Here is a 26808-nt window from a genome sequence, read left to right on the forward strand (position 1 = left end):
AACTCCACACAGAAAGGACCCTGGCTTCCCAGCTGCAAGCATGCCATTGCATATTATACTCATTATTTCCAAACAGCTTTTGACTAACAGACCAATATCTTGTCTCTTTGACTAAAGAAAATGAAAATGATTAGTAATGTATGAAAACATGAATAATACATTAATTTCTTGAGGTTACTGTAGGTTAACCATAGCCGAGTTGTACGCACATAATTTATATTCAGGGTGCAGAGTGTGACAAATATTATGCTTTTTTTAAGTTAAGGTGCATGCAGCGTAGGCGACTTTAAATTCAGTTGGACGTGGTTTATTGGCTTTGCTGCATATCATTTAGGCTATTTATATTCATATATGCACATACTGTTTAATTATTCACAGATTAGATTTTCAAATTATATTATCACCAATTTTATTCTCGCCTTCTCAGATGGGGCTGCAGCGGGAGGTGTCGGGGACCTCCAGAAGTCGGACACCCTCAATTCGACCGGTTCGGCCGGGGGCCGAAGGAGGGCTGGAGGGGCCAAGAAGCAGATGCAGGCCAACAAGTCAAAAATGCGAGCGCCGAGAGCCCTGTGCTGCCTTACACTTAGCAACCCCATCCGCATGGCCGCTCTAGCCCTTGTAGAGTGGAAATATCCTAGTGTGTGTGTGTGGGACGGTAACAGATGTTAAACATATAAGGCTGTTACACTAACTGACTCTTTAATGCTAAATGATAAGTTTTTCTTCAGTGTATGACTGTTTTGTATGCTTCATTTTTTCAGCTTGTTATCTGGAAATTACTACACATATCTAATATAAATACTAAGACTAAACTGTAACTGGTCAAACAGTTTTTGCTTTGTTGATCTTCATAGCCACACAAAATGGTCAGATTTTACTTCTGGCCCTCATTCCATTTTACACTACCCAATCCTGCATCTGTGTGGAACCTTAACTTTAACTCTTTAAGCCTTTTGATATATTTATCTTGCTAGCCATCTTTGCGAACTGTGTCGCCCTTGGTGTGTCGAGACCATTTCCTGAAGATGACTCCAATGCCACCAATCACAATCTGGTAAGTCATGTTCTTGGTGTGCACCTTTAATTGTAATACACATAGAATTAACTTTATCACAATAGTTTGATTTGTTTTGTTATAATGGTAGATGGGTTCATATGTGAGGTACATACAAGGTACAAGGTACATACAAAAGTTTATCCTGACCGAGCAACCATTATTGGTTCTCATTTCCAATGCAAGATCTTCTATATGCTGTAAAATGACATTATGTACATCAATTGACTGTAGATATGCAGTACAGAGAAAATGTAGTTGGATCTCTCTGATGCATCAGGGAAGTCCCTATTCGTCCTACATCACACACCCACTCACCTGGACTTTATTCAGCATTACACAGTTTAAGCTCATTAGCTTCTTACCCTGCTAACCCAGTCGCTTGCACGTAACGCCATGTGTGCTCTTACTAACCCCTATTCTTAATGTTTAGACCATTTATACCAAAGTCACTGCCTTTGGGTTTATGTCGTAATGCCTGGAATAGCCTTAATTTTCCTGCTCTCAACAACCTAGTTAGGGGTCATTAAGGGCAATAAGGACAATTAGCTAATGAGCCAGATCTTTTTTTTTTCCAGAGACAAGCTTCCCCTTTTTAAACCCCTTTTCAAGGACCTGGTACTGGAGCTGCTTCCAGTAGTATTATCAATTGATCCCAGATCTTCTGGTTTGGAATTAAAAACCACTGAAATCAGGAGTAAAGTTTGTTGTGAAGAAAACCAAATGCTGATTATTTTCATAGTTGCACACATTAATTTATTGGTTTTCCTGTTGTGTTGTGATTTTAATATATAAATAGAGTGAAATTTAATGCAAATAAGGCCCACTGCTAGAAAAAGGTGAAAAAGCCCACTGCTGAGAAAAGGTGAAATGGTTATTAAAGATTTTTTCCTCCGTTATATCCCAGTGTAGTCATTTACACATAGAGCCATAATGCAAACAGGGAGCCACACTAAGCTCCATTTGACACAACCATAATCAGTACCGTTAAATCACATTAGTGCAGATATTGACTCTGCTCTATATTTGAATGATTAAATTTCACTAAGCTGAATTGAAAGGCACATGTACAGGTGTGAGTACAGGGTTTTAGATGACAGTTTCTGTGCTGTAGCAAGCACGTTTATGTAGCTCTATCTAATCTTAAGAAGAGCAGATCTCCTTATTGGATTTTACTGCTGAACCTGAAAGTAAAGCCTAGAAATCGATCTGTCTCAACTCAGTCCTGTAAAAGGTAAACTTCTATAAAAAACGTTTTTTAATTTGTCATCTAGAACAATCATTTATTATTTATACTCGCAAATAGCTGTACCATATTGTTTAGACATAAAAGGATAATGAAGAAGCAGACACTTTTTGACACTACTAATTACCCCATTAGTAAATAGTGGAATTGGCTGTAGACTTTAGACAACATTAGTATGAGCATTGGAAAATAAATTAGCATTGGGACACTTGAACTCTGACACATTGACATAGATAGTAAAATACCTACATGTACCTGTTAGGTCCTTTGTGCATTTGTATTTACACATTATGCTATTACACCACAACTGTGCTTTGGGTTAGAATCAAAGCAGTGCTGTCAGCCGACTGGACATCTACACAGACATGGCTATGTCTGGGTCCAATGGCCGAAGCCCTGCAATGGAATGGCCCTGTGAAGGCTAGTCCTTTTAAGTCTTTTGACTGTGGAATTGGACTCACCAGGACTCTGGCCAGGACAACGTGTTTAATAAACCATAATGAATTATAGGCATATAACTATCTTAGCTTACTGATCTTAACGTTCACTTTCAATATTTAAGGAACGCCAAATGTAGAGATTATGATTTTAACACCATCCGCATGTTCCAATTTCTATTTTCTACCTTGCCTTTCAGGAACAAGTGGAATACATATTCCTGGTTATTTTTACCATCGAGACCTTCACAAAAATCCTGGCATATGGTCTGGTCATGCACCCCAGCGCCTACATTCGTAGTGGCTGGAACCTGCTTGATTTTGTCATCGTCATTGTTGGGTTTGTGTGTTTATGTTTTGTGTATCATAACCAGTTTATATTATTGTGTAATGAGGTAGTGCTTGTTAAATGGAAAGTAAAAGCCATTTAGCAAACAGAAAAATCTTTTTTATGTGCAGGCTGTTCAGTGTTATAGCAGAAATGGGGGAACCCAAAACGGGTGATGCCCACCATGCATCCGGTAAACCAGGAGGCCTAGATGTAAAAGCTCTTAGAGCCTTCAGAGTACTCCGGCCACTGCGTTTGGTCTCAGGAGTGCCCAGTAAGCATGTGTACAGGTTATTTAGTATTACTAAGAGTTTAGTAAAATTGTGGCTCTGCAATAACTGTGGGTGTGTGTAGGTCTGCAGATTGTGCTGAACTCCATTATGAAGGCTATGGTTCCTCTGTTTCACATCGGTCTGCTGGTCATGTTTGTCATCATCATTTATGCCATCATCGGCCTAGAGCTCTTCATTGGAAAGATGCACAAGACTTGCTATTATGTTGGGACAGGTAACAAATACACACACATAAAAATCTATTTACTGTTATTTATCAAGGGTTGGGATGAAGAATATTCCAGAATATTCCTGCCTTGAGTCCAATGTTCACCCTGACCAGGATGTACATAGTGTACAAGAAAACTGTATTTAACTTAATAATTAAGCATTTAGCTATTTTAAATAAAATAAATTCAGAGTATTGGGATTTATCACAGGGTAACAAACCAACCCATTTCCTTACTAACACCTTAGTAGCATCAGTTGGCATTCTATGTGATAGATAATTAATTATACACCTTTAACCCTTCGTATTTCTATGTTCCTGGACACTCACAGATGTTTTTGTGGAAGATGACCCATCACCATGTGCGTTTGCGGGGAATGGCCGTTTCTGCGTGGATAACAATACTGTGTGCAGGGGAGGCTGGGAGGGCCCAAACGGAGGCATCACAAACTTTGACAACATCTTTTTTGCCATGCTCACAGTCTTCCAGTGTATCACTATGGAGGGGTGGACCGAAGTTTTGTATTGGGTATGTAACCACTTGCCTTTTTTTGTAAATTCTTTTCCCAGCACTGTGTGGTGGTTTTCCAGCTCTAATAAACCTGGTAGAACTGTTTAGAACTGGTAGACTTGAAGCCATTTAGAACTTAAGTTGGGCCTTCTTGCTAAAGAGGATTTAATCTGCCTTAACTTCATTTTATTTTCATCAACGACTTTATCCTGGACAGGGTTGCAGCAGGTCCGCTTAAACCTACAAGTGTACAAGGCAGAAATACTGTGGACAGGGCGCCAGTCCAGCACACAGCTTTGAAGCAGGGTATTCCTGCCTTGGGCCAAGGTTTTGGTGAAACCGGATCTGCCGCGGCTCTAATGAGGATAAAAGGGTTGATGAAAATAAAATTAAATAAACAGTACTATAGCACTGATGGCACTGGTAAAATAATAAATACAAAAAATAGAATTAATTCTAAGATATACTTCGAATGTTCTAATAATACTGTTTTACTGTATATTGCACCACTCATTTATAAATACATCTTCTCACCATCTTTTTTCCATTCTTTCTCTCCCTCCAGATGAATGATGCTATTGGTTTTGAGCTACCTTGGATTTATTTTGTGTCTCTTGTCATCTTTGGCTCCTTCTTTGTATTAAACCTTGTGCTGGGTGTTTTAAGCGGGTAAGAACTGTAATTAAACTTGTCAGTAAATTAGCAGCTGTGATGTGTGTTAGTGCTGTAATTACCCATTTTAAACTGAATTGCACTGAATTGATAAAGATGCTTTGGGAATGGAAGTAAACATGTGCATGTTTTGTGGGTGTTCAGTGAGTTCTCTAAGGAAAGAGAAAAGGCTGTGTGTCGTGGTGAACTTCAGAAGTCTCAAGAGAAACAGCAGATGGAGCAGGACATGGTGGGTTACATGGACTGGCTTATTGAAGCTGAGGACATGGATGAAGATGGCAATAAACGTAAGCCATCACACACACACACACACACACACACACACACACTTTAATGCATCAAAAAGATGATGCATTAAAGTTAATTTCAAAATGTTCTTATGATTTAAGGTGCTGTTGTGGCAAAGAAAAAGATGATGAAGAAATACGGCTGGTACAAACACAGCGAAGATGGAGGTATTGTAAGATTTGCACTTAATTTCTTTCTACACAAAACAGAAGTTAAGCAGGCACAGACATGTGGCCGGGATTGGCTGCCATGTCCTCGTTTATCCCACTAATTTGAGTTTCTTTGTAACTAGGGGTCTCAGAATATGAATTGGGTGTTTTACATAAATTAGATTAATTATATAATAGAATTAAAACAAGTGACCATGAGATGGTCTCTATACATTCCTTTTTTATCTTACTCTTCAGGCTGTATAAATTCCTGAATTAATATGTTTATATCAGTGAAATGGTTTGTCTTTCAAAGATATTCTTTATTTACAACTACTGTATATATGTAATAATACACTGCCTGGCCAAAAAAAAGGTCACACACTCTAATATTTTGTTGGACCGCCTTTAACTTTGATTACGGCACGCATTCGCTGTGGCATCATTTCCACAAGCTTCTGCAATGTCACAACATTTATTTCTGTCCAGAGTTGTATTAATTTTTCCCCAAGATCTTGTATTGATGATGGGAGATTTGGACCACTGCGCAAAGTCTTCTCCAGCACATCCCAAAGATTCTCAATGGGGTTCAGGTCTGGACTCTGTGGTGGCCAATCCATGTGTGAAAATGATGTCTCATGCTCCCTGAACCGCTCTTTCACAATCTGAGCCCGAAGAATCCTGGCATTGTCATCTTGGAATATGCCTGTGGCAACAGGGAAGAAAAAATCCATTGATGGAATAACCTGGTCGTTCAGTATATTCAGGTAGTCAGCTGACCTCATTCTTTGGGCACATAACGTTGCTGAACCTAGACCTGACCAACTGCAGCAACCCCAGATCTTAGCACTGCCCCCACAGGCTTGTACAGCCGCCTCTCTTCTTACCCTGATGCGCCCATCACTCTGGAACAGGGTAAATCTGGACTCATCAGACCACATGACCTTCTTCCATTGCTCTAGAGTCCAATCTTTATGCTCCCTAGCAAATTGAAGCCGTTTTTGCCAGTTAGCCTCACTGACAAGTGGTTTTCTTAAGGCTACACAGCTGTTTAGTTCTAATCCCTTGAGTTCCCTTCGCATTGTGCGTGTGGAAATGCTCTTACTTTCACTATTAAACAGTGTGCTCAGTGATCCCAGGAAAATCCCTGACCAAGATAAATCGGTGGTAAAACATGAATAAACAGTAGTACTTTCATTAGAGTAAAAGCAGTTAACATAATTTAAAGGTCTCATTAGCAGACACTACCAGGCACTGCAGAATGTGCTAATTGGCATTGTACCTGATCACCATTGTACAAGCAAATGTTTAATTAGGTAAATTAGACTCAATCTGTTTTTACAGAATCTGATTCAGACTCAGAGTTCGAGGCTTTTCTCGATGACGACAATGGCTGCTGTGCCTCTATACAGTAATGTTAATTTTTTTTATTATTCAAGTCTGTTACTTTTGCTATATTTTGCTGCTTTGTTCTATGACATCTAAACTCTAAAGTCTTTTTCTTTTTACACAGGGCAAAACTGTTGACTATAAGTTTCTGGTAAGTGAACATGTATCATGTATGCAGTTGTGTTTTTGCTGCTTGTCTGATTTAAAAATAAATAATAGCTTTTAGAGGGTTAAAATTTAAACTAGGGCCTGTGTACATCACAAAGAAAATGACTGCTTAATCGCTGACAGAGAAATGTGCTCCGAGGAAGCAGGATTTATTTATCTACAATCATTTTAACCTTCTTAAAAGAGAAATAAAAAAGAAACTGAACTGAAACTAAATGAATTCCACCCCAATCTGATCTGATCTAATCTAACTAATATAGAATTTATTTAGACTCAGTATAGCTGAGATCATTCCACTCTTCGTATGCTTTTATAGTGACTTGTCAATGACATTGTGAACACATGCTCACAAATTTTGAGCTTTCCCTAATCTTCAGCATTTGTCCTTAAGTTTTTTTCTTTCTTGTGTGCAGTGAGCAGCTCTACCATCTGAACATGGTCATGAGAAAAAACTGTCGTGTGACAGCGAAGTCCACTAATTTCTACTGGCTGGTGCTACTACTGGTCTTCCTCAACACAACAGCAAGTGCCTCAGAGCATTATGGACAGCCACAGTGGCTCACTGACATACAGGGTGTGTGGAGACTTACAAATTTACACACACGTGCATTACTTTTGTGAATAATGGTGGGCACGGCTTTGGATGTTTTACTTTTTCTGCTATATGCATTTTCGCGTATTACCATTGGTTAAAATAGTGATACTACAGTGTAAAATCCTGATGTTGTTGCACTAGACTTTAGAAGGTTTTGTACAGAACTGTACTTATAGATCTATTTGGATTCCTTTCAGAACGAGCTAACAAGATCCTGCTGGCCCTGTTTACCATGGAGATGCTGATGAAGATGTACAGCTTTGGCTTCCAGGTCTACTTTATAGCTCTATTTAATCGCTTTGACTGCTTTGTGGTGTGTGGTGGAATACTGGAGACTGTACTAGTGGAGCTCGGTGTGATTTCACCTATTGGAATCTCTGTGCTGCGCTGTGTCCGTCTGCTTCGCATTTTCAAAGTTACACGGTAAATGGGTGATTTTCCATTTGATTGCAGGGTATTACTCTGTAAACATTACATATTACATATTAATGTAACTAAGATCAAACATGCCTTTAAGTAGTATTTTTAAACACCCTACCAATGGCAATGTTGGCAAAAGGTTTGATGCCTCAAGGTTAATGACAACAGTGTAATAACCCATGTATATGCTGATTACATTACCATATGTACAGTGTATCACAAAAGTGAGTACACCCCTCACATTTCTGCAAATATTTCATTATATCTTTTCATGGGACAACACTATAGACATGAAACTTGGATATAACTTAGAGTAGTCAGTGTACAACTTGTATAGCAGTGTAGATTTACTGTCTTCTGAAAATAACTCAACACACAGCCATTAATGTCTAAATGGCTGGCAACATAAGTGAGTACACCCCACAGTGAACATGTCCAAATTGTGCCCAAAGTGTCAATATTTTGTGTGACCACCATTATTATCCAGCACTGCCTTAACCCTCCTGGGCATGGAATTCACCAGAGCTGCACAGGTTGCTACTGGAATTCTCTTCCACTCCTCCATGATGACATCACGGAGCTGGTGGATGTTAGACACCTTGAACTCCTCCACCTTCCACTTGAGGATGCGCCACAGGTGCTCAATTGGGTTTAGTCCATCACCTTTACCTTCAGCTTCCTCAGCAAGGCAGTTGTCATCTTGGAGGTTGTGTTTGGGGTCGTTATCCTGTTGGAAAACTGCCATGAGGCCCAGTTTTCGAAGGGAGGGGATCATGCTCTGTTTCAGAATGTCACAGTACATGTTGGAATTCATGTTTCCCTCAATGAACTGCAGCTCCCCAGTGCCAGCAACACTCATGCAGCCCAAGACCATGATGCTACCACCACCATGCTTGACTGTAGGCAAGATACAGTTGTCTTGGTACTTCTCACCAGGGCGCCGCCACACATGCTGGACACCATCTGAGCCAAACAAATTTATCTTGGTCTCGTCAGACCACAGGGCATTCCAGTAATCCATGTTCTTGGACTGCTTGTCTTCAGCAAACTGTTTGCGGGCTTTCTTGTGCGTCAGCTTCCTTCTGGGATGACGACCATGCAGACCGAGTTGATGCAGTGTGCGGCGTATGGTCTGAGCACTGACAGGCTGACCTCCCACGTCTTCAACCTCTGCAGCAATGCTGGCAGCACTCATGTGTCTATTTTTTAAAGCCAACCTCTCGATATGACGCCGAACACGTGGACTCAACTTCTTTGGTCGACCCTGGCGAAGCCTGTTCCGAGTGGAACCTGTCCTGGAAAACCGCTGTATGACCTTGGCCACCATGCTGTAGCTCAGTTTCAGGGTGTTAGCAATCTTCTTATAGCCCAGGCCATCTTTGTGGAGAGCAACAATTCTATTTCTCACATCCTCAGAGAGTTCTTTGCCATGAGGTGCCATGTTGAATATCCAGTGGCCAGTACGAGAGAATTGTACCCAAAACACCAAATTTAACAGCCCTGCTCCCCATTTACACCTGGGACCTTGACACATGACACCAGGGAGGGACAAAGACACATTTGGGCACAATTTGGACATGTTCACTGTGGGGTGTACTCACTTATGTTGCCAGCTATTTAGACATTAATGGCTGTGTGTTGAGTTATTTTCAGAAGACAGTAAATCTACACTGCTATACAAGCTGTACACTGACTACTCTAAGTTATATCCAAGTTTCATGTCTATAGTGTTGTCCCATGAAAAGATATAATGAAATATTTGCAGAAATGTGAGGGGTGTACTCACTTTTGTGATACACTGTATCTATAACACTGCAATTAAGCAATTTAAGCAATTATATGCAATTATTTGCTATAATGTGAACTGTTTTACCAGATATGACAGACTACACAAAAATGAAAATAATATAAGCTGTATTAATATGTTGTAGTTCAACTAAATTCTAACAAACATGCCTTTAAGTATGTTTAAACACGCTTCCAATGCCAATATTGGCACTGAGTTGTATTGCAAACAGATTGATGCCCTACTGCTTGTCCTCTCTTAGTCACTGGGCTGCTCTCTCAGATCTGGTCACCTCTCTGCTGAACTCAATGAAGGCCATCTGCTCTCTCCTACTGTTGCTCTTCCTCTTTCTCATCATATTTGCTCTGCTTGGCATGCAGCTATTCGGTGGTAAATTCAACTTTGACGATACCCAGATGAAAAGAAGCACCTTCGACACTTTTCCCTCTGCGCTGCTTACCTGTTTTCAGGTAACACCACCTGTGGCTAGCTTGTTTTGTGTAAAACATGGTAACAGCCAACTTTAACACTGTCTATAAAATAGTCAATATATACAAATAAGGAACGATCCATTATTGTTTTTATATTCTCACTTTAGATCCTGACTGGAGAGGACTGGAACTCAGTAATGTATGATGGCATAATGGCATATGGTGGACCCATTTTCCCCAACATGATTGTTTGTGTTTACTTCGTCATTCTGTTTGTCTGTGGTAACTGTATCCTTTTTCATGTCTTCTCTAATTTTGGGTTCAAATTCGCAGCCATCAGCCGATCAGACATGATTGGCTATGCCTGAGGGGGGTTTTTAACCTGTGTCCTTGACTTGCACTTGTGGCTAGACATCTTACTGAATGTATTCTTGGCTATCGCTGTGGATAACTTGGCAGGAGGTAGCGGCACCAAAAAAGAGTAAGTGGCTTACAACATTTAGCATAAATGTAGATCTATAAATCTTTAGATCTGAAAATCATCTAACCTGTTTATTATACCATTTTCTTTAATGTGTGTACATTTTTATGCAAGACTATCATTTTAAATAATAACAAAGACACTCTGTGGTGCGGCAATCAGGACCTGGGTTCAGCCTTTGCCTTCATTACTATTTGTATGAAGTTTGGTACATTCTTTTTGTGTCTGCCTGGGTTTCCACCAGGTACTCAGGTTTTCTCCCAACTCTAAAGGTGCAATTATGCTGCTCTCACACACAATCTCTAGCTTTTTTGTCTTGATGCCTGTGTTAACAGGTTAAAGACTCTAAGCAGCACGGCCCAGTCACATCAGAATTGACACAGTGTCCATTGATTTAGGGTTGAGGCTATTTTCTGCTTGGCACACATGCAGCTCATGCATTTTTTGTTAAACCAGATGTAAAAGCCAATAAAAATGAAACCAAATTATGTTATGAATTAAATGTGAACAGACAATGTTGAGCATCCTTGCATAGTTTATGACTAAATAGTTACTATTAAATTACTAATACATTAATTTACAAATCACATTCTAGTTTTAATTGAAACAAATTAATCAAATGCATTGAGAACTGAGAGATACTTTTCAGAGAAGTGAAACCTGAAGAGGAGGAATGGGAAGATGATGACAGAGAGAATGATGAAGCTGGAGTAAGTTTTTACTTCATTTTTTTGGTTCTCTTTTCTCTCTCTCTTCCTCTCAGGTCTTTGAATGTTTTTGGTCTTGAAATTTTCTTTTCTTTTTCCCTTCAGAATGACACAGAAGACTGGGAGGAGAATGAAGAGCTAAGAGCAATTGAAGGCCTTGAGGGTAAATATTTCCATCCATATGTCATCCAAAACAGTTTTAATCATTGTCCTTAAAATAAAATGTAAACATGTGGTACTGTATTGGTGATTTTACAAAGCCCTGTTATAGTCTGGAACCTTATTTAGATGAAATTCCACTTTGTTGCTAGAGTTCCAAGAATATTCTTTGGCCCAATGTGACTCTAATTAGGTTAAATAGAGTTATTAATAATGATACTGCATCATTTATTAAGTGGTATAATACATTGGTTATTTAAACACACATTTTAGGTGGTTTTACTAATCAAAGTTTTATTGCTCTGTGGCCTTAAGGTGCCGTGCCAATGAAAGTGGAAAGTTTTCAACCCAAAGAAAAAATCATTCCTATTCCTGATGGAAGCTCTTTCTTCATTCTTGGAAAGAAAAACTGGTAAAAGATTTTAAATACAATTTATTTGATACAGTGAATCTTCTAGTGGGTATCGGGTGGCGTAGCAGTAAATCACTGTAGTCCATTACCGCTGAGATACAGGGTTTAAATCTCAGCACTGGTACTGGCCACTCGGGTATCTACGCAGATATTATTAGAGTCTACACTGAACAGCCTAGCCATTGGTAGGTGTACTTGTCAGTGCGCGCTCAGTGCCGGTCCCAAACCCAGATGAAATTTTGTTTTGCATCAGAAAAGGCATCCGGTGTAAAAACTAGCCAGACCAGGTATGTGGACCAGAATGATCCACTTGTGGCAACTCTATAAGGGAGCAGGTTAGAAAAATCCAAATGTGATTAGGGTGTGTATTAGGAGTTGGTATCTTGAAATCATGATTTTATGTTCAATGTGAAATTCTTAGTGAATTCTTATAAACATTTATTTATCATCATTGACATCCTTGCTTTACTCTGATGTCTGTTCAGTCTCAGAGTCGCCTGTCACAACCTCATTTACCATCCTTACTTCACCAACTTCATTCTTCTATTCATCATCTTGAGTAGTTTCTCCTTGGCCGCAGAAGACCCCATTAAAACTCATTCTGTTCGGAACATTGTAAGTTAAATGAATTTATGTAAGTTGATGTGAAAGCAGCTGTGCTGCACATAATTCTTCTGTGCATTTAGACTGCATGAATCTGTTTACTCCTAGATGCTTGGCTATGCTGATTATGTCTTCACCACTGTCTTTACTATTGAGATCGTACTGAAGGTAAACCTGCAGACTAAATACATGTTCCTATTACGTGTTTCTCTTTTGAAAGAATCATTCACAGGGCAACCCACAACTGTATACTTTACATTGTTATATAATAATGGCTGAGTATTAAAAATATTTAATAGTGATTAACTCATTAAACAGTGAGACTTGCCTTTGGACTCTAGGCTTGCCTTGCTAGGTTAAGGAAAAGGGTGAGTGGCACTGTATAAGTACATCAGTAAATCTGCCACTTAGTATTAATCTGTTATGTATTGATTTAAATTGTGATTTATTGTCTACATTGTCAGCATTTAGCTGACGCCTTTATCCCAAGCGACTTACAGTAATGTGTATATTATCTAAGCAATTATGGGTTAAGGGCCTTGCTCAAGGGCCCAACAGTGACTTTCTGATAATGGTGGGGCATAAATCAAATGAGGCATAAACAAGTCCAGTACCCTAACCACTAGGCTACAACTGTCCTGTGACACAGTGTTTATATTGCTTTATGCCTTGTGTGTAGATGACAGTGTATGGTGCCTTCCTTCATGAAGGTTCCTTCTGCAGAAACGCTTTCAACCTCTTGGATCTCCTGGTTGTCAGTGTGTCTCTTACTTCCTTTTTTCTGCAGTGAGTACTACACATTTGTTAGCCATCTTTCATTTATTCAACCATCTGTTCATTCAACAGACCGTACAACTATGCATCTGTTCAGTATCAGTTCATAAATCCAGCTGTCTATTAATGGCCTTTTAAAACCAGTTTTGCATTTGCTGTGCTTCTTTAGTTCAAGTGCTATATCTGTGGTAAAGATTCTGAGAGTACTGCGAGTGCTCAGGCCTCTTCGAGCCATCAATCGTGCAAAGGGACTCAAGGTATAGCTCCAGCTAACTGACCATAAATTTCTTTTTTATTTTTATGCATGTGCTGAGGGGACGCCGCAAATGCATCAGTACCCGCCCCTTATTATTTTATTAGAAGCCATGTTACCATAAGCAGTAATTGATCTGTGTGTACAATATAAGTACAGTACAATACTTGCTGTAAGGAAGTTTAATTATTAAAGGCTTACCCGGTAACTGTCAAAGCAACTGTTCTACATTATGCACCGTTAAATAAAAAGCTTTTTGAACCCTACTGTATAGTGTTTATACGTTTTTTCTAAAATGTATCTATAAAACTCAGAAGTCATAAGTGTCTACCCATCCTTAATTGCTTGACGTGTTAAATGCCTGTTTGTTTTCAGAGTGTGATCCAGTGTGTGTTTGTGGCCATCCGCACTATTGGCAACATCCTTATTGTCACCACGCTCTTGCAATTCATGTTTGCCTGTATAGGAGTGCAGCTTTTTAAGGTATGAGTTTGTCTTAATATATGTTAGTATACTATTCATTTACGAAGCTTAGTGTGCATCTTTTAAACCCTTCTGTTCCTGCAGGGCCGTTTCTATAGTTGCACCGATGAGGCCAAGCACACACCAGAAGAATGCAAGTATGAATCTTTGGTTTTTTTTCAGGCGGTGCCCTATAGCTAGGACGTATTTCAACCAACAGGCTGTTCACTTATACTCATAATCTTTGTTTACTTTATTCAGAGGCACGTTTGTGGTGTATAAGGATGGAGACATGAATCACCCTATGGTTAAGGAGAGAGCTTGGGTAAACAGTGATTTTAACTTTGATAATGTGCTGATGGGAATGCTGTCACTCTTCACCGTGTCCACATTTGAAGGCTGGCCACAGTGAGTTCATGAACCAATCACTAATAATAACTAATTTATTAAGGCGACACTATCATACTACTATAATTGCACCAACTTTTTGAACACTAAACAAATAATGTTCTTGAATAAACTTGTACACTGTAATTTGGTTCTTATCCACTCCACAACTAAATGTTGCACATTTTGTCATCTCCAGGCTTCTGTATAAAGCTATCGATGCCAACGCTCAAAACAGAGGTCCCATCTACAACTGCCGTGTAGAGATCTCCATCTTCTTTATCATCTACATCATCATTATTGCTTTCTTTATGATGAACATCTTTGTCGGCTTTGTCATCATCACTTTTCGAGAGCAAGGAGAAGCTGAATTTAAAAACTGCGAGCTGAACAAAAATCAAGTCAGTATAATAACATTAAACAAAATACCATGACTGCTGCGGTTTGACTACCTTCATGCCACACCTTGTTTGAAACATGTGCTTTTAAGACAGGCAGATTTGGACATGTACTAAAGGCATGATTACTTCTAGCTTGTGCATATAAAACACACAACTTACCCCAGCATAAAGACTGCACCCTGATTAACATACAGCACTCATAAGGGATTACACTGTGTATATGAGCAAAATGAAAAAAACTTGACAATATTGTGTTCATTTCATTTTTAACAACTGCTTTACCCTGATCAGAGTTGTGCCATGCCACCAGGAAACACTGGGCGCAGGGCAGAACCGCTGCACTACCTGAGCTCTGTATTGTGTGTTTGCCTTAAATAATATACAATTTATGTTGTTTTTAAGGAGGGGGGGGATTCAAGGCAATGGCAACAACATGATATTAATTTAGCTCTAGTCATGAGAAGCAAATATCCCTTCACGAATGACTGAATTAATAAAAACGTTTATATCACTATGTAGTCATTATAGTCTTTTCTGTGGGATTTGTAGTTTTTATTCTTATTCTTGACTGAGCTGACTACAAGAAAAAATCCCAGTATTTCAGACCTTAATTGTATTTTCTACACATATAATTTACTCAATTACTTTGGTATTTACCTTTGCAATATTTACTACTAAAGCAGGTTCCCATACTTAGTCTTATCTCACTTTTTTTCTTATCTTCACTGTTGTTTCTTTAGAGACAGTGTGTATATTACGCTCTGAAAGCCCAACCTATAAAGATTTACATACCTAAAAACCCATCACAGCTGAAGTTCTGGAGGATCATCAACTCATCCCAGTTTGAGTATATCATGTTTGTCCTTATTCTACTCAACACACTCACGCTGGCTGTACAGGTTTGTATGACACACTTACTTATCAGTATTTAGTTTTTCCCAACTCCTTCAGTTTTTCTAAACTGTTTTTAATTCATTTATTATTGTAATTTTTAAAGAACACAGAAAAGTCAGTGCCAAACTTTTACATGTTTTAATTCCAACAGCACTACGAGCAGTCCAAGCTCTTTAACTTTGTCATGGACATTCTGAACATGATCTTTACCACCCTCTTCACCATCGAGATGATCATTAAACTGCTTGCTTTGCGACCATACGTAAGATATGCTACAATTGTTTCAGCATGTTCTGGGCCATAAGCATCTGTTTACCCATGATTCTTGTTTGCTTGATTTTCTTTCATCACTGATTTTATGTTTTTCTCTTTTTCTGTTTTTTTCTGTAGCACTATTTTATAGATGCATGGAATTCATTCGATGCTTTGATAGTGGTGGGGAGTTTGGTTGACATCTTTATTGCAGAGTTTACTGTGAGTGATTCTTTCTAAGCATTAAAGCACTAGGGAGTAAAGATCTGTCTTGTGTTTGCAGAGCATGTATTTTTTCCCCCATTTTATTTCATTTTTTATGTTTTACCACTGCTTTATCCTGGTCAGAGACATGGTGGGTGTCTTTATGTAGAAGCCTGACTGGCCGATAGCACTACTGGGGATTCCAATCCTGAATTCCAGCGGTAGTAGGCTGGCATAATTTACCACAGTGCCACCCAAGCATCCTCTGTATGTGTGTACAAAATGCACCGAATTGTACATTTACCAGAATTTTTCCCTTTCAATGTAAAGTGGGTGGTTCTATCTTTAGGTAAAGCTTGCATTCACCAAATCACGAATACCACCTACTCCTCGTCCCCCCCATATATCGTATATCTATGCAGAGTTTATTAAGAGCTTAACCTTTCCATTTACTTCTTCTATGCCAAAGCATTTGATATGTGCCTTAACCTGTTCCACAGTGCTTTAATTGTTGTTCTTTCCACTTTTCTTTATTAATTCTGTGCACTGTATATGACTGGGATTCATGGTTGTTTTTTCAGGGTGGAGGAGGCCATGGAGAGGTAGGGTTATACCAAGAGAACTTGTTAAAACTTCTTAACCATTAGCCTGTGGTAGCTGTAGCCTTATTTTGTTTATTATAGGTGAAGTAGTACTATATACACCCCCCGATAATACTGCTATATACTAAATAACACGTACAGTCTTAGGCAAAAGGCATGCTAGTTGTAGCTAGTTTTTATGTACAACATTGTCTTCAAACTGTAAACTCTCAAAGGACAAAGCTATTTGAAGCTGAAGCTGGTATTTAAAGTTATTTGACACACATTTAAACTCGCACAGCAGCATTTAACCTGGACACCGGTCATGCCAAAGTCTTTACAAGCAGTGACAAGTGGCAAGATGTAAACCCAGATTCCCAGGACCTGCTGTGCAACTGTGCAGCCAAGGAAACTGCTACTTCATGATATTTATAGATTCCATGTACAGTATTTAGACATGTAGGTATTTGTATTTGTTAATTGTATCTGTGACTAATTTAGATTTGTTTTTCAGGCAAAGGGAGATGGGGAGAATGCCAAGGTGTCAATCACTTTTTTTCGTCTTTTCCGAGTCATGCGATTGGTCAAGCTGCTCAGCAAGGGGGAAGGCATTCGTACTCTTCTCTGGACCTTTGTGAAGTCTTTACAGGTTGGGTTCACACTTTGGTTACACTTAGATACATTACATGGCCAAAAGGACATCCTGTTCCAAAAAAATAGACCCACGAACACACACATACAGACGTACACAATTATTTGGTAATGGTTTCCACAAGATTTTAGAGTGTGTTTGTAGGAATTTGTGCCCATTTAGTTAAATTAACATTTGTGAGTTCAGGCACTGATGTTGGATTAGAAAAGCTGGCTCACAAACAGTGAGCCAAGTCATCATTTAAATAGTTACGGTCAGGGCTTTGTTTTATGAACCTTGCTTTGACCACATACATTTGGTCATATAGCATATAGAACTACAAGCTTTACAACACATACAGCTTTAGTAATGCTCTTTGTTAAACTTGATCTTTTTCAGGCTTTGCCATATGTTGGTCTGCTTATTGCTATGATCTTTTTCATTTATGGTGTAATTGGAATGCAGGTAGGTTCATTTTTGTTGTTCCTTGCTCCTTTTCCCTTGATTTTTCCCTTTCAGTCCTTATTATTATTTTCCTCATGTGTCCAGCTGTTAATATACCTTGATCATTTATTTCTGTTGACAGACTTTTGGAAAGATTGCTATTGATGATGACACAGAGCTCAATCGAAACAACAACTTCCAGACCTTCTTTATGGCTGTGTTACTACTCTTCAGGTGTAAAGGCATTTTTATTTGTTGTACAAAACTATACTTAAGAAGTGAATTTTAGGGGTTTGCATATGTAAAAACACCTAGATTTAAAAAATAAAAAGCAAAAGTGTGAAAGTACAACTTACAGGATTGCGCCTTTCAAATAAGTATATTTTAGGCATGGGTGGTGGGTAGCACCGTCGCCTTACAGCAAAAAGGTCCTGGGTTCGATTTCCAGGTGGAGCGGTCTGGGTCCTTTCTGTGTGTAGTTTGCATGTTCTCCCTGTGTCTGGTTTCCCTCCACAGTCTAAAAACATGCAGCCAGGTTAATTGAAGATAAAGTGGTGGTAAAATAAGCAATAAATAAATGTTTTAAGCACATTTAAGGGTGCAAGAACAGGAAAGGGTTAATGCAAGTAGCTTTGTGTCAGCAGTGTAGTTTATTAAGGCTGAAAACAGCACCAGGTATGGCAGGAAGGACAGGTAGTAATCTGGTTGGGAAGAAATCTAGAAAAGACACCATGGCCACCATCTACACACACTGTTAAGCTGCATATGCACATTAGTGGTTTTTTGGGAACCTTTAGAAAATTGGCACATTAAAGTGACATTAAAATCACATTCACTCATTTACTGCAAATAGCTCGCACTTTACACTTTCTGTGTTATTAATATTAATGTCTTCGAACTTGACTGACTTTCAAAGTGGTTCTGTTTTTTCTATTTAAGATGTGCTACTGGAGAGCAGTGGCAAGAGATTATGCTGGCAGCACTGCCAGGGCGGCGGTGTGACCCTGAGTCAGATTATGAGCCAGGGGAGGAGTACAGCTGTGGCAGCAATCTGGCGTACCTTTATTTCATCAGCTTCTTTGCTCTCTGTGCTTTCCTGGTAAGAAATAAAAAAGAAGATAGATTGAGAGTTGGGAATAAAGAACAACAACAAAAAAACTGAGACATTAAAATAGTGATTGATTATTATTTTTGTATTTTTATTCCTCTCAGATTATTAATTTGTTCATTGCTGTGATTATGGACAACTTTGAGTATCTGACAAGAGACTGGACAGTGCTGGGCACTCACCACCTGGATGAGTTTAAAAGGGTGTGGTCAGATTATGATCCTGAAGCCACGTAAGAGAAACCTAACAGTTTTTATATAAATATATAAAAATAGAGTACATTACAACAATTACCAGTGACCAGGATCTCTGTAGGTTCCTGATGTTCTCTAAAAAGTTGATTAGTTTGCAATTGCATAACAAAGTCAAATTTTAGGCTGCCAAAAGGTTTAGTTTGTTGTAACCGACATTAAACAGGCAGACTAAGCAAAAATGTAAAGTTAGCAGAAATATAAAATGAAATCTAACAGTGGCACATCTGTCAAGAGTGGATGCTACGCTGCAACATGGGTCCTGGTCACCTGGTACTTACATCTCCTCTTACCTGCCAAAACATGCAGTAGGTGAATTGATTAAGTGAGTAAATGGATGTCTAATGACATGTCTAATCTAAAGAAACTAAGCGGGATGGGACAAAAGACAAGTATAGTGTTGGCCAGTACACTTACTGAGTAAATGACAAGTGAGGTAAAAAAAACATGTTCAGATATACAGTTAGCAGTTCAGTGTTTATACAGCAGTAGATATTAAGGTGTAAGGTGCAAAAAATGCAATGTTGTATTGTAATATAGTCACTAGGTAGTTGTGTAATGAAGTTGTGAGAGTCCAGGGAACAAGACTGTATTGACTGTGTGTGGGGGTATAAGTGCAGTTGTGTTTGAGTATATGTATGTATGTGTGAGTGTGCGTATGTTAGTGTGTATGTGCATGTAAGTTTGTGTATGAGTGTGTGTGTATGTTCATATAAGTATATATATGTAAATATATGTATGTATGTGTGTGTGTGTGAATAATGTGTGACGGTTGAAGTGTGTGTTTATGTACTTGTGCATTTGAGTGTTTATGTGTGTGTGTGTGTGTGTGTGTGCATACGTGTGTGTGAGCGTGTGTATGTATGCGTGTGTATTTTGTGGTTATTATATTTGTGTATTCTGTATTAGAGGAAGAATCAAGCACCTGGAGGTTGTGAACATGTTGCGCAGAATACAGCCTCCACTGGGCTTTGGCAAACTCTGTCCTCATCGAGTGGCCTGTAGGGTAAGCAACACTGTATAAAAATATAAAATGTGTAACATCACTGCTTGTTAAAATGTATTTACATTTAAAGGGAGCAGTATGTGACCTAGATCAGGCCACCCAGCTGACACATTCACTTAGTCAACAGTATTTAACTCCCACTGGAGTAAAGGTGTCCTCCTTTTAACTCAGTCCATCCCTCTTTTTTTCTCTCGTAATTCCTACAGAGGCTGGTTGCCATGAACGTGCCGCTACATCCTGATGGCACAGTGTCCTTTAATGCGACCTTGTTCGCCCTTGTAAGATCTTCCTTAAAGATTAAAACTGAAGGTCGGTACACACCAAAATCTTTCTGCACACATTAATATTATTTCATTTACTTTACTAAACATTTTTATTAAACAAACTGTTTCAGCAAAAAATTGGTTTAATTAAAAAAAACAACCCACAGCTGGAAACCACAGAGCACATTCACTTAGACATATAGCTGGCAAACACAAATGAGACATAATGAACAGTAAAGCAGTAAATCCATTTCAAATAATCTTGGCATTAATAATTCAAACACCTAATTCAATTCTTGATTTGTTTTAATTGTTGCTTTCCCTCAGGGCCGATTGACCAAGAGAATGAAGAATTGAGAGCCATTATTAAAAAGATCTGGAAGCGCACCAAGCCAAAACTCCTGGATGAGGTTATACCTCCCCCTGCAGGTACTAGACTGCAGTATTGACTAGCACCTGTTTAGGAATTTTGCTGCATTAGGATGCTGCATCATGTTGTCCTCTTGAGATATAATTTGCATTTTAAATGGTTACATTACTCCATGTTGGAAATGTGCATTGAGTGCTCTGGTCACACAGCAGTAAGATTTGGGTGGAGGAGGTGTTTGGCTGAGGCTCCGTGATGGATTGGAATCTTGTCTGGGGTGTGCTACTGCATTGTGCCCATTGATTCTGGGGAAACCGGATCCACCGTGACTTCAGAATGAAGTGAAACTTGCATTAACAGACGCCTGAAACACCCAACACCTTTCAAATTCTTACTCTAATGTTTTTTGTTTTATTATGTTGTAATGTGTGTCTAATAATGGTATTTTATTCTATGCAGTAGCACTGTCGCCTCCCCAGGCAGGGTCCTTGAGTTTGCATGTTCTCCCTGTGTCTGCGTGGGTTTCCTCCGGGAGCTCCGCTTTCCTCCCTTGGTCCAAAAACATGCAGTCAGGTTAATTGGAGACACTGAATTGCCCTATAGGTGTGTGTGGGTGTGTGTATATGTGTGTCTGGCTTGCAATGGACTGGCGCCCCGTCCAGGGTGTTACTGTGTGCCTTGCGCCCATTGAAAAGCTGGGATAGGCTCCAGCACCACCACCCCTTCCTTGCGACCCTGATTGGATAAGGGTTTAAGAAAGTGAGTGTGTTTTGTCTTATTATTTACATGCCTGTCCCCTTTGGCATTGTCGTTTTTAGGAAGTGAGGTGACTGCTGGAAAGTTCTATGCAAGTTTCCTTATCCAGGATTATTTCAAAAAGTACCGTAAGAGGAAGGAGAAAGAAAAAAAGAAGAAGGGCAAGGATAAGTCAGCTTCTCTGCAGGTGCACAGTTAACCAATGATCTTTGACATGTGTGTTGATATTATGTCTAGTTGCAAATTGGCTCACTTTTGGTAAGACCCCAGTTGGAATGCACTGTGGCTGATAATTTATACGTCACAAACTGTTACTACCATGGGCACTTGCTTGCTGTTGTTTCTGTGTTTTGTTACATTTAGTAATTTGTAGCCACATTACCAGAAAATCATAACCTCTGTGTTGTTGGCTCAGGCTGGGCTTAGAACCCTGCAGGATTTGGCTCCAGAGATGAGGCTGGCCATGGAAATGGAGGAAGGTCAGGAAGAGATGTACGAGGGTCAGATGACAGAGGAGCAAGAGTTTTTCAGGGTATGTTACACTGGTCTTGTTATTATTGCATGTCACATTCATTGTTCAGCAACTGACCGAAACCAAGTGTTTAAAAGCAATATACTTGTTCTAGTTTTGTTGCAGCTGTATATGTTATAACTGCATACATTTTGCAAATGATTGTAATAAGGAAATTGCCGCAGTGGTCTATTGCGCTGGCCCACCACTGCTGCGATCCAGGCTCAAATCTTAGCTATGCTATTAGCTGGCTGGTCATCTACACAGATATGATTGGCTATTTTGGTATGGGGGGTTTGTTGAAGCCCTGCAATAGATTCTGCTTTGCACCCAATGTTTCTCGGTGGAACTGGACCCGGTACGACCGTGATCAAGATAAAGTGCTTATAACGAAATTAAGAATATCTAAAATATAAGTTACTTGTATTAATTTAATTAACTTGTAATACATTAGTCCAGAAACATACAGAGCTTATGTTAAAAATGGGATTGAAGGGAAATATGAAAGATGACTACTAATAAAATTCCCAATCCAAAATCTGATAGCAAAAAGGTACATAGCCCTGTAATTACAAAGTAAATGTCCACTGATGGGTTACACCTGGTTTTGTAAGGTGCAAAACCAGACACCACCAATTACCCAAACCGTAGTTCATCAAATTAAATATGTGATAAGCTAAGCTTCCTAAATCTTCAAAAATATCCTCCTCCTTCTTATGAAGCTTCCTACTCATCATCAACTCCTAATGACTAGAACATTTTGTTCTTCTTTACTTACCAGAGTGACAGTGTCCTTGATGACGCCAATCCGACCCCAGCACTTTCCACCCCTACAGGCACTCCGTTGCCTCCTCATTTGGAAGAGGTCAGTGTGAGCATCGAGCCTCCACCGGGTGACACTCTGAGGCTGGAGGAGGCACTGGAAGACTCTCGGCCAACTTCACCATTCTCTGATAATGAGCTAGTGCTGAAGCAGCCTCGCAGACTGTCTTCCCTGCCCAGAAGGTGGGCCACCAGTCAGTCCAAACTCAGCTCACTGTGGGCTCTAAATTCCAGTTCAAGGCAAGCACAGTATACATGGATTAAAGCCAGTAAGCCAAGGCATTTAGTGTAGTCTTTAATGCTAGGTGCTGCTCACTTTATACTTTCTTGCTTGCAAATTAAACTAAACTGTTTTGTTTAGCTGAAGCTTAATGCACACTACTAGGGGGCACATACCAGCTACACAGATTCTGCATCCTATCTGCTTCCTATTCAGCTGTATTCATTTAAACGCACAGGTAGATGGCTTTCAGGCTTAGTAAATCATACTGCAAGCATGTTATTTTGCTTCTCTCTGTTCTGGATGCTATAGGTTAGTAAATGTTTGCTTGTGTTATGAGGTTTTTCATTTGATGTTTTACCTGCAAGTGTCAGTTACTCAACGTCTATTTTTTCATGTACGCCTGGTTTCCACCTCACCTCTGCATTTTAGGCCTCCTAGTACTGATAGGACACCTACTCCGAATGGAGGGATGCAGACTGGCACAAGTGCTGAAAGGGTAAGCATGGAGGCAGAAGTGACAGGTGCTACACAACAAAATCAGAGCATCAACGAAGAGACTGGGAGCCCAATGTCACATGACAGGTGAGTAGATATGTCAGTCAGATTCACGAATAAACCTGCAGGATTAAGACTGATAGAGATCGGATGAAGGTCGTTTTTATTCAAAATTAGACAGTTTTAGATGGAACATTTAATCACAAGCAAGTTACTGTTTAGAGTGTAATTTTTCAGTATGTAGTTAACAGATCCCATATTTAAAAATAGGATCTTTTCATTCAACCAGTGGGATTTAGACATTTTCCATGTGCCATTTGTGTGTATCTATGTGCAGTTATGAGACTTTTTGCACACTGTTCAGTGGTTCAACTGGTAAAACTCTATTCTTAGCTCTTCTAATAAGAATGTGCATTTATATTTACCAGGACTTCTAAACACCATAAGCCACATATAAAATATGTAGCAGTTGTACTCTATTTAAGCAAGTCAAGTCAAGTTTATTTGTAAAGCGTTTTTTTACAATAAACATTGTCTCAAAGTAAGTTTACAGAGTCTTGGACCAACACCCCCGTTACGCAAGTCGAGGACAAAAGTACCAAGGAAAAACTCAACAAACCTGAGTGATCGCTCGAAAGAGGCAGAACAACAGCAACCCAACTTCCCTGATCACCACGAATCTCCATGACCTTGAACCCCCAAGCTCTGCACCCTTGTCTGTTGACAGGGTAGACAGGCCCGGTCCTATGGGTTGAAACCAGGTGCAGCCAGATGAGCCCACATATCCTAATCGGGCCAGCAATTGTGATAGAATGGCTGTACAAGTGTATTTAAGCAAGAATTGACAAACAAATGGTCCTAAGTGTAGTAAACCGCTCAAGAACCCTAAACAGCCCATGTGGCAAATCCTGAAACATTACAATCGTTATCTACCCGCTGCCTGGAACAGCTTCTTATCATAAATAATAACTCTGCACCAAAGGTGTACTTTTGCATGAATGGCACAGCTAAAAAAACAACTCTCATTTAGGCTTAGGTTACACACTTTTTGAACCAAGGCTGATATAATGTATTGGTTGCATAATGTCGTCATTCGCACATGCTTCCTCCAGTGTGCGTTTTTACAACAGGCAGAAGCAGATTCTTAGAGATTCTTAACCAGACAGTAGGAGTCACTATTGCAGCAGCAGGCAGCCAGTCTTACCTCCCTTAGGGTTATTATTTATAGTATGAAAACTAAACAACTAAATATTTTGATCCACAGACAGAAGCATCCAGAAGCCCCTTCTCCAGTACAGATTGGACCCCCTCCAGTCTCTGACGGCAGTGATATCAACGGTTATCAAGTCAACAGCCAGGCTCCAAATGGCTACAATGGAAACAGTTACTCTACACGTAGCTACAATGAAAACAAATATCCTTCAAATGGCTACAATGGTACATTTTACCCTACAAATAACTACAATGGGAACACACATAATGGGAGCGGGTACAACAGTAATGGGTACTCCAGCAATGGTTACAGTGCCAGTGGATACAGTAGCAATGGCCACAGTGGCAATGGGCAAAATAGTAAAGGGTATCCAGCTCGAAGACGCTTTCTTCCTCCCACACCATCAGGTAAAATACATTTTAACCAGTGCAGTGTTTACATTTTCATACATTCCAGTCAACCACAATAAATATCTTACTTTCTTTCCCACCCTGTTTGACTGTGGCAGGCCGCAGATCAAATTTTACTATCCAGTGTTTGAAGAGACAGAATAGCATTGATGACATACCCATACCTGGCACTTACCATCAAAACAGACCTCCCTGCAGAGCTCGAGAGCAGGTAATGCATTACTCTTTATTTACTTGATAAAATGTATGCAGAATTAAATCTCAGTCTTTCATTGTACGTGAGTTTTGTGTCAATAACATTTCTGTTCTTTGCCAAACATTTAGAAAATTGTTGTTTGTGGTAACCGGTCACATGCTGTACATACAGAAGATAAGAGTACTGATTTAACCTTTTAAAACATATGATTAATATTTACCCCACAGCCACAGAACAGTTACGATTCCCGCCGAAGCAGCGTGTCTTCTGAGGCTTCATCTGCCTCGTGGGCGAACACTCAAGCACGGAGAAGCCATCTGCTCTACGCTCCCCTGATGTTGGTGGATGAAGCAGGCAGTACCCAGACCATTTGGGGTGACACCAACGGTAGCGGCAGCCTGCCGGCCTCTGCCCGTCCTGGGTGGCATGTAAACCAGGGTGTCCCCCTGTCCCATCAGGAGCGGTCTTATGCCAGCCTCAGGGTATCGTCTCAGCATGGCCAGGGATATGTGGAGAAAGGAAGTGCAGACAGCCTTGTAGAGTCGGTAAGCACAGCTCCATTCTTAGCAGCGCGAAGTTTTAAACCGAGATGAAGCATAAATGACACTGGTTATTAATATGAACTCATTTGCTCTTGTAAGTCCTCCCCACCAGATTTCGGAGTGTGTCTGTGGACCTTTGTGCCCATTTAGTCAAAATAGCATTTGTAGGGTCAGGCATTGATATTGGACAAGAAGGACCGACTTGCAAGCGCCATTCCATTGATCCCCGGATCTGTGCAAGCCATTAGTGTTTCTCCAGACCAAAGTCATCAGACCAAGTTTTTGTGGCCAGTAAAACATTCAGGCTGAAATAACTGTTGCTTTATCCTGGACAGGTCCTGTTTCAGCAGAAACACACTGAACAGGGCACCAGTTCATAGCAAGGCTTTGGCCAACTCCCTGTGCCCACGCTCGGCTGTCCAACAGCACCAATGAGATTCAAACCCACATCTCAGCATTACTGGACTAGCATGATAGGCTGCTAGAATTGGTGTTCACTTATGTTTGGCCCTATAGTGTAGCTAGTGTTTTAATCTTCACATTAAACTACACTGCTATGTTTTCCATTTATACTGAATATAATGTGTTCTTCTTTCCTTAGATCCTAATATCTGAAGGCTTGGGCCTTTACGCCAAAGATCCTAAATTTGTAGACTTTACCAAACGAGAGATTGCTGTTGCGTGTAACATGACCCTGGATGAGATGGAGACCGCCGCATCAGACTTGCTGAATCGAGGAGCAACAGGGCAGCCGAACGGACGCTTCGAGGAGGATCTGTCTGACGAAATGAGCTGTGTCATTTCATATTGAAGGAATGTAGTGGCATATAAATGGAAAAGAACAAGAGGAAGAAGTGGATTTAGTATTAAGACTTAATAAACTGTAACCAGCAGTGACTTTTAACCTCAAATCTCCCAAATCACTCACCAGTAGTAGATACTTAGTAGAAGGGTCTTGGCTTTGTACTGGTCAACTAATGCAGGGTCTTACATCACATAATGATTTTTCATTTTACTGTATG

General features: G+C 39.9%; 1 protein-coding gene across 1 annotated transcript; it reads left to right on the forward strand.

The window, feature by feature from the left end:
• The first annotated feature begins 516 nt into the window (after positions 1-516).
• cacna1fa (calcium channel, voltage-dependent, L type, alpha 1F subunit a) lies at positions 517-26690 on the forward strand. The gene is made up of 47 exons (XM_062998817.1): positions 517-642; positions 953-1057; positions 2941-3080; positions 3200-3342; positions 3423-3575; positions 3902-4098; positions 4646-4749; positions 4897-5039; positions 5142-5207; positions 6534-6600; positions 6703-6729; positions 7160-7320; positions 7539-7764; positions 9810-10017; positions 10146-10266; positions 10390-10459; positions 11109-11169; positions 11272-11329; positions 11641-11737; positions 12223-12352; positions 12449-12508; positions 13020-13126; positions 13284-13371; positions 13743-13850; positions 13935-13987; positions 14091-14237; positions 14416-14617; positions 15358-15516; positions 15663-15773; positions 15902-15985; positions 16549-16569; positions 17063-17197; positions 17579-17644; positions 17766-17857; positions 18563-18722; positions 18836-18963; positions 19892-19988; positions 20195-20297; positions 20579-20680; positions 21437-21561; positions 21790-21906; positions 22667-22947; positions 23360-23512; positions 24690-25045; positions 25147-25259; positions 25472-25789; positions 26388-26690. The coding sequence occupies exons 1-47, from the start codon at positions 532-534 to the stop codon at positions 26595-26597; spliced, it is 6084 nt and encodes a 2027-aa protein (XP_062854887.1). The 5' UTR covers positions 517-531; the 3' UTR covers positions 26598-26690.
• The last annotated feature ends 118 nt before the right edge of the window (positions 26691-26808 follow it).

This window comes from Trichomycterus rosablanca, chromosome 7 (genome assembly GCF_030014385.1).
Source record: "Trichomycterus rosablanca isolate fTriRos1 chromosome 7, fTriRos1.hap1, whole genome shotgun sequence".
In the NCBI taxonomy this organism is placed as follows: Eukaryota; Metazoa; Chordata; class Actinopteri; order Siluriformes; family Trichomycteridae; genus Trichomycterus; species Trichomycterus rosablanca.

Coding starts and splice junctions, on each gene's coding strand:
- cacna1fa (XM_062998817.1), top strand. CDS start 532: ATGCAGGCCAACAAGTCAAAAATGCGAGCGCCGAGAGCCCTGTGCTGC. Junction 18,964..19,891: donor GATTATGATCCTGAAGCCAC/GTAAGAGAAACC, acceptor ATTCTGTATTAG/AGGAAGAATCAAGCACCTGG. Junction 21,907..22,666: donor AGGAGCAAGAGTTTTTCAGG/GTATGTTACACT, acceptor TTTACTTACCAG/AGTGACAGTGTCCTTGATGA.